This window comes from Molothrus ater, chromosome 2 (genome assembly GCF_012460135.2).
Source record: "Molothrus ater isolate BHLD 08-10-18 breed brown headed cowbird chromosome 2, BPBGC_Mater_1.1, whole genome shotgun sequence".
Lineage (NCBI taxonomy): Eukaryota > Metazoa > Chordata > Aves > Passeriformes > Icteridae > Molothrus > Molothrus ater.
In genome coordinates, this window is record NC_050479.2 from 46,519,865 (window position 1) to 46,528,370 (window position 8,506).

Below are 8,506 nucleotides of genomic sequence, written 5' to 3' on the forward strand. Positions count from 1 at the left end.
GGGCGGCCCCGGCCCCGGCCCCGGCCCCGCGGCAGCTCCGGCCGCCGGCGGGCATGGGCAGCCGCGCTCCGCAGCAGCGGGGGCAGGCGCGGCGCAGCGCCGGCGGCTCGGCGGGCAGCGCCTAGGCTGGGGCGGGCGCTTTCAGCACCGCGGCGCTGGACAGCGCCCGGCGGGCGGCGGGCGAGGAGCGCGGCTCCGCCGCCGCGCGGCAAGGTCAGTCCGCGCGGAGCCGCCACCGCGCAGCCTCCGCGGCCAGCGCCGCGCTCCCGCCCGCGCCTCCCTAACATGCAGCGGCGGCCGGGGGCCAGCAGCACCGCGCCGGTGAGCCAGCCCGGCCGGCAGACCTCCACTTAGCTGCCCGGCAGGCGTCAGGGAGGGCGAGCGAGGAGGGGGATTTTTTTTCCTTCTACTTTTTTTTTTTTTTTTTTTTTTCGCCTGCCTTGCAGTACGTGCCTGGATAGTTTTTGGATATAATTACTGACTGGAATCTGGGCTGTTGCAGTTGTGCGTGGGGGGGAGAGAGGAGAAAAGAAAGCATTCCCCCCCCCCCTCCGCCGACCCTCCCTGCTCCCCCACACACATTTTTTTTTTCCTCCCCCTTTGCTGGTGGTTCGGACATTTAATGTATTGAATGAACTGGAATTGCTTTCCGTGTGAGGAGGATGGTTGCTGTTACTTTGTGATGAGATCGGGAATGAATTGCTCGGTTTAAAAATGCTGCTTTGGATTCTGTTGCTGGAGACGTCTCTTTGTTTTGCTGCTGGAAACGTTACAGGGGACGTTTGCAAAGAGAAGATCTGTGCCTGCAACGAGATAGAAGGGGATTTGCACGTAGACTGTGAGAAAAAGGGATTTACCAGCCTGCAACATTTCACCGCCCCAACTTCCCAATTTTACCATTTATTCCTGCATGGCAATTCCCTGACTCGACTTTTCCCTAATGAGTTTGCTAACTTTTACAATGCGGTCAGTTTGCACATGGAAAACAACGGTTTGCATGAGATTGTTCCTGGGGCTTTCCTTGGGCTGCAGCTGGTGAAACGCTTGCACATAAACAACAACAAGATCAAATCGTTCAGGAAGCAGACTTTCCTGGGGCTGGACGATCTGGAATACCTCCAGGCAGATTTTAATCTGTTGCGGGATATTGACCCGGGAGCATTTAGGGACTTAAACAAGCTAGAGGTGTTGATTTTAAATGACAATCTCATCAGCACCTTGCCCCCCAACGTGTTTCAGTATGTGCCGATCACCCACCTCGACCTCCGGGGAAACCGTCTTAAAACCTTGCCTTACGAGGAGGTCCTGGAGCAGATCCCAGGCATTGCTGAAATCCTGCTAGAGGATAACCCCTGGGACTGCACTTGCGATCTGCTGTCGTTGAAAGAATGGCTGGAAAACATACCTAAAAACGCTTTGATCGGCAGAGTGATTTGTGAAGCTCCCACTAGGTTGCAGGGCAAAGATTTAAATGAGACCACAGAGCAGGAGCTGTGTAAAAAGAACAGAGTAGATTCCAGCCTAGCTGCTCCCCCTGCCGAAGAAGAAACCTGCGATCCTGGTCCCATTCCAACCCCCTTTAAAATACATGGCAAAGAAGACCCTGCCACGCCAGGATCTGCTCCAAACGGAGGTACAAAGATTCCTGTCAACTGGCAAATCAAGACCAAACCCACTGCTGCCGTGTCGACAGTGAGTGCGAAGAGCAAACTACCAGCCACCTTTTCCTGCCCGCACATCTGCAGCTGTGATCAGATCCCTGGCTCAGGTTTAAAGGTTAATTGCAATGATAGGAATGTGAGCAGCTTGGTGGATTTGAAGCCCAAGCCCTCCAACGTGCAGGAGCTGTTTCTGAGAGACAACAAAATACACACCATCAGGAAATCCCACTTTCTGGATTACCGAAAACTTAATTTACTCGATCTGGGCAACAACAACATTGCCACCGTTGAGAACAACACCTTCAAGAATCTCTTTGATCTCCGATGGCTCTACATGGATAGCAATTACTTAGACACCCTGTCCCGGGAGAAATTCGCTGGGCTGCAAAACCTGGAGTATCTGAACGTGGAGTTTAATGGGATCCAGATGATCATGCCTGGCACCTTCAATGCGATGCCCAAACTGAGAGTCCTCATCCTCAACAACAACCTGCTGAGGTCTCTCCCAGTAGACGTGTTCGCCGGGGTCTCGCTTTCCAAGCTGAGCATACACAACAATTATTTCATGTACCTCCCGGTGGCAGGGGTGCTGGACCAGCTCACCTCCATCACCCAGATCGACCTGCACGGCAACCCATGGGACTGTACTTGCCCTATCGTGCCTTTCAAACAGTGGGCAGAGATGCTGCGCCCCAAGGTGATTATGAGTGACCTGAGGTGTGAGTCCCCTGAAGATTTCTTCAAGGAGGATTTCGAGTCTCTCTCCAACGATGTGATTTGCCCTCAGTTAAAAATCTCTCCCACATTAACTTCTACTAACAAAAACAGCACCGGGTTGACAGAGACAGGTACTCACTCCAACTCCTACTTGGAGACCAGCCGGGTCTCTATTTCGGTGCTAGTGCCAGGGCTTCTGCTGGTTTTTGTGACCTCTGCCTTCACAGTGGTTGGCATGCTGGTTTTCATCCTGAGGAACAGAAAGCGCTCCAAGAGGAGGGATGCCAACTCCTCTGCATCTGAAATCAACTCCTTGCAGACGGTCTGCGACTCGTCCTACTGGCACAACGGGCCCTACAGCGCCGACGGGGCCCACAGGGTGTATGACTGCGGCTCCCACTCCCTGTCGGACTGAGGCGGCGGGCTGGGCGGGGGCGGCCGCCCCCCGGGACCGGCCCTTCATGCGCCGGCCGGGGACAGCTCTGCACCTGCGCTGCTACCTTTTGTGAGAAGCGAAACACACAGACACCCGCACGCCCTTCCTCACGACCCCGATAGCAAGCGCCGAGGCCCAGTGGGCGGCGGGGGGAGCCCGGCGCCGGAGCGCATCCCTGCAGCGCAGCGCAGCCCGGCGCGGTGCGCGCATCCCCCGCCCGTGCGCGGCCGGAGCAGCGACAGACAGACGAGGAACAGCTTCCTTCGGCTCCGGCAGGGCGAAACACGGCTCCTGGTTTTGTTGGGCTTTTGTTCAATTGTGTTGGGGTTTGATTTGCTTTTTTGCCCTCTTCCCTTGTGGACCGACCCTTTCCAAGAGGCCGGGAAAATGAGGGGAGCAGAGGACTGGTGTTGGCCTCCTCCTGACAGCAAAGCAGGAGTGGAAAGTTGCACGAAGGCATGAATGTAATGTAAATAAATGACTCCGACTCCGAAACAGACAGACAAATGGACAAAAAAAAAAAAAAAGTGCTGCATGGCTCGCATGGATACAACACACCCCAGGGACGCTCCAGCCCCCGACTGGAAGCAGCGTCTAGTTCACACCATCATCCCTCTTACCTGATAAGTCCCTTCGTATCAAACCTTCTATATACAAAATACAGTATAATAAAAAGTGCCATTTCGCCAGTTTTTTTTTTTTTGTGTGATCAATAGGCAGTAGAGATCGTACTTTTACCGTGGAAAAAAATTGTAAAGATTTTATTTAAGACATAGTTGCATGAATATTCTCATTGGATTTTTTTAAATTTTTATTTTTATGTCTAGGTGGGAATTACTTTGCTGGGAGAGATTTGCTTTGTTGATAATGGGTTGTGTTTCATTTCTTCAGGGGAGGTGGGGAGGGTAGGCTTTGGTTTTGTTTTCTCTCTCTTCTTTTTCAATATACATAATCAGTATTGCCTTTCCATCTGAATGTAAAAATTAGTACCCTTGATTTCTATTATGGTAACAGTGTAAACATACAAAAGAAAAATCCAAGGCAGTTAAGCATGACCAATTAATGTCACTCTAGCGCTTAGGCTGCAAAGTTTAATGGTAGAAAATTCTGTGCTGTTGTAAATCTTACTATAACTTGAGGAAAACAGAACTGAGGAAGCAAGTGAAACTTACTAATTCTATTCGAGGATTTTATAATGGCATATTTTTTCAGTATTAAAGTGAAAATGTTTTCAACTCCGGGTCCTTACCATTTTTCCAGCATCCAATTCTTGCGAATGGGTTACTTGGGTTTAGTTGACAGAGCCTCCTTTCAGTGCTCTGTGTGTGTCTCTCCTCCCTCCCTCCCTCCCTCCCTTTCTTTCCCTCCCTCCCTTTCTTTCCCTCCCTTCCTCTTTCTCATTCATTCACTGGCAGAGGCACAAACACCCTTCCTTCCCCCCTTTCCCAATGTAAATAACACACAGAAGTTTCCTGCCTGCCTCCTCCCCTCTCCCTCACCCCCTCGCCTCTTTTTTTTTTTTTTTTTTTTCCTAACGAGGCGGTGAATCCCTTTATTAATACTGTGAATCTCATGCTGCTGCCGCTGCTGTCACCGCCTCTGCTGCACACACTGCAGATATATTAAGGATGTTAGTGGGAATTTGCTTTAAGTGCCTCTGCCCAGCTTGGTCTCATTAAGCTGGAGCCGAATTTCCGCGGCCAGAATTCCCGCCCGGGAGCAGATTGCCCGGTGGGGCAGCTGCGGGCAGCCGGGCTCCAGCAGCTGCCGCCAGTGGGGAAAAACGAATTAGCCCGCAGAGATTTTCCCGTTCCTGCACTGGGTACCTCCAGTCTTTGATATTAAAAGCTGAAAAAACCACGGCGCAGTGCTGCAGCTGGACTTCAGGCAGCTCGCCTTTGATCCCCTTCCTGTACGGGAAAGTGCCCCTAAACTCAGTCAAACCTGTAAAGGCGAAAGTCTCTGCAAATCACTTGTAACTTACAGCTCAAGTCCCAGTGGAGATATGGAGAATTTCAGTCACGTTGCTCCTGGCTTTCTCCAGGCAGAGAATCCTTTTAAAGAGTAAAACACCGTAAGGGACTTGCTAAACTTCAAATACTGATTTGGTTTGCTTTGTAGAAAATGCCCACCTTTGGGATCTGTGAGGAGAAAACAGACAAACATACACATTGCAATAGGTATGCTCTAAAAAGTGAGGCAGAAGCCTGATTCCAGGTATTCATGAAGAATTAAACATGGGGAATACATCATTCCTCCAGAATCCTTTATCACTGTGGAAAAATCTGCAGTCTCCTAGAAAATACCTTGAAGTTTTGTTGTGGAGCTCTGAAAATGGCATGGCCTGCTTAACTATACAAACCATTCCTATTTCAAGGACCCTTCTTTATTCCACCTTGCTGCTTCATTAGACAGATTGTTCTGCCAGCATGCTCTGTGTAAGACAAAGTGATGACAGTAGAGGCACTACTTTGCCATTGTGCAATCCACTGTTGAATAGTTTGAGAAGAAAAAACAAATGCACTTACATGTGGGCCAGTAATTCTGTCCTTGGGAGGCCATCAAATTTTAGCTTAGAAATAGCCAAAAATAACCTGTTTAGAAATGAGCTAGAGCACCCTTAGAAGACTACCTAAGTCTAGCTGCCTTCTTTGTGATATTGTAGTGATGAAATTGAGTAACTGAGAAAATTGAGAACACATCTCATGCTAAAAATAATAATAATTACATTAGAAGCACTGTAATGGAAGTTAAAATAAAGTGCATAATAAATTAAAATGTCAAATCGCTGACTGAGATCAGACATGCATGCATTTCAGAGAATATAATGCTAAATATGTAATTTTAATTTGTCATACTTGAAAAGTAGCATAAAGTTGGAAATTTGCTCATTTAGCTTCCTAAAAGGGCTAGTTCACTGGCATACCTATATAGAAATGTCAATTCAATTGAAATGTTGAAGACATGTATTTATCACTCTGTTTCTAGGTTGTGGGGAAATGCCAAAATGGAATTTTCTATGTAATTTTCTGAGTTTAACATTCACAGGATTCTTTCTTCCATCTTGCAGACACTTGCCCTTAAGACACATAGCTCACCCAACTCTCTGAGATGATGTAATAATTACCAGGCCTTGAATTACAGTGCTTATCTTATTTACACATGTAACACTTCCATGATTATTTTTATCAAACAAAACACTCAACAAAAAAGAAACATAAAAGAAAGCAAAGGGATTATTGAGAATGTTTTGAAGAGGAGTGGAGTTCAAATATATATAATATATGTTCCGTTGTACTGCATTAACAGCAATAACCAAAAAGTAAATGTTTTATTCACTGAGAGTGACTTCATGATATTATTTTAACATTGGAAGCCTATAAGATATCCATGCTGTGTCAAAATGGGCATTTTTTCCCTGCTAACTTAAGAATCTTGTAACTTCAAGTGTAGTATATATCACATTAAGTTTCTTATTGCTTAATCATCACAGCAAAGGAATTTCTGTTCTTTCAGAAAAGGCAGAAAGGAAAGAGATTTATTATTTAGCTAGTTAAAAAGGATTGTTTGTGGTTTGTTTTTGTTTCTACAAACACTTCAACTAAGAATAGCTAGAATTTAAACTGTTGCCATAGAAATCCGTGCCTTTATACATGATAGCCTCCTGCATGCCATTGCAGAAGAGTGAACGGAATTCTAGAAGCAACCTGAAAAAATTTTAAATTCATACCCAGGGTGGTGTGTGTCATTTTGAGAAAAAGTGTGCTGTTGGAACTGCATAGAAATGTGTTATTATGTTGCTTTACTAAATGTATTGGCTGTGTCAGGTTATTTTATAACTTCAATGCAGTTGCATTCAAAATACAGTTTCAGATCTGATTGCAAACTAAGTGATGTAATCTTTGAGGGGGTTTACTCTTCAGTTAGAGTTTTGGGTTTTTTCTTAGTGGTTTTTTATTTAGTTTTGGGGTTTTTTTTTAGCAAGAGTGGGGGCAGATGTCATCTGATGTAGAAGAAAAGGCTTTGTGTACTAGTCTTTACTCAGGTAGAAAAGCTGTGAACAACGCAAAGTGAACATTTCACATTTTTTTCAAAACTCATTTGGGTGAAAATTAGGGCAGAAAGAGGTTGAAAAATGCTCGTCTTTCTCAACAGAATAATTTCTACCTTCCATTATCCATGAAATGATTTTTAGGTCTCACAAATATGAAAGATTCCCAAAGACAAGTGACTCTAAGTAAAGTTACAAACTCTTTCCCATTGTATTTTTGTCAGTGATGTCTTAAGTAGCAAAAGACAGCAGAAATTTGTTTGAGATTAAATGAAAGACCTTTAAATTGCTCTTTTTCTTTTCTTTGTAACCTTCCCCAAGGCTTCATTTGGGGGCTCTCTTGGAAAATGATGCCCAGATATAGTCAGGTCTTCAACATCTTTGCTTTTTCTTATATTTGGAGTTTGAATCTGCAAGGCAGTTGTTTTGTTCTGTACCAAACTCTGTAATTTTTTGAACTATCTGAATCAGTCATAGAGATTTTGGCTACATTTTTATTCACACATAATCAAAAATGGGCACTCTTAGATGTTAAAGGATTTCATTAGGTAGATCCTTCTGTATTAGTAAAGTTCCCAGAGACGTATGCAAATAAGATGGGAAGTAGGGCAATTTCTGTGGCTGAATATTATTCAATATGCTTGTGCAGTCCAAATTTGTGGGATTTTTTGTGATTTATGGAACAGAAATTCCCAGGCATTGGGCAGGACTTCAGAGTATTTGACTACTGCACAAATGCTTTTTTTTTGTATTTGGGAAGAAATCAGAGGGTGAAGAATTAATAGGTTATGTTGGTAAGATATGGTTGTCCTAATAACATGCAGATATTTCTGTTATCTGTTTAAAATTATCAATCTGTTTAAACTGTATTAGAAGTATGGACACGACCAATCAAAATCACAAAAATCATTTTATTTTACTCAGTTTTCCCCAGAGAAATATTAGCACTGGAGGAAATGGGGACAAAAATGTTGCAAATGTGTTATATTAAATTACATTCATTATGATTATGTTTAGCAACAGTACCTTAATGGGTTAATTTGTAATAGAAGATGATATTTAACAAAATATCTGTGAGTTTCAGAAACCTTTATAATTGTATCTTTTTGGGTTAAGAAATATAAATGAGATCCCTCAGTATTACTTCTCCAAGATTAATTACCAGGTCAATGAACATATTGTCATGCTGAATGATTCCATTTACTAGTTAAAGTTTCTGAATCAATTTTTGTGAATACTTCCTATATACATTCTTCGGTCATGTGAGAGAGGAACAAAGTCACCAGAATTATTCTCTTGCATCATACACTTGAAGACTAAGATCGAAAATTCATGGCAAAGAATGGACAGAAAAAGCCCATTGTAGAATACACTCAGTTGAGTCTAGGTGAATGACTGCTTAAAGTACTATTATTTATTGGTATAAGTGGCACAAAGTGCCCTGGGCAGAAAGCACTGGCTCCACGGAAACATTGGTACCATCAGAATTCCTCAGCACTTCTCCTGTTCTGTTAGGTAGTCAGATCGATTCCCCTCAGCTACTTTCCAGCTAAGCCACTGGAACAAATTCTCTTAGCTATTAATGACTTTTGATGATGTCATGAGCATTCAGACAGACCCCTCAAGCTTTGGTCTCAAAGC

At 44.6% G+C, this 8,506-nt stretch overlaps 1 protein-coding gene across 1 annotated transcript; it reads left to right on the forward strand.

The window, feature by feature from the left end:
- The first annotated feature begins 422 nt into the window (after positions 1–422).
- SLITRK1 (SLIT and NTRK like family member 1) lies at positions 423–4,049 on the forward strand. The gene has a single exon (XM_036382418.2). The coding sequence runs from the start codon at positions 715–717 to the stop codon at positions 2,791–2,793; it is 2,079 nt and encodes a 692-aa protein (XP_036238311.1). The 5' UTR covers positions 423–714; the 3' UTR covers positions 2,794–4,049.
- Positions 4,050–8,506: the final 4,457 nt, after the last annotated feature.

What these genes read in the sequence shown, in the direction of transcription:
- SLITRK1 (XM_036382418.2), top strand. Translation starts at nt 715, where the DNA reads ATGCTGCTTTGGATTCTGTTGCTGGAGACGTCTCTTTGTTTTGCTGCT.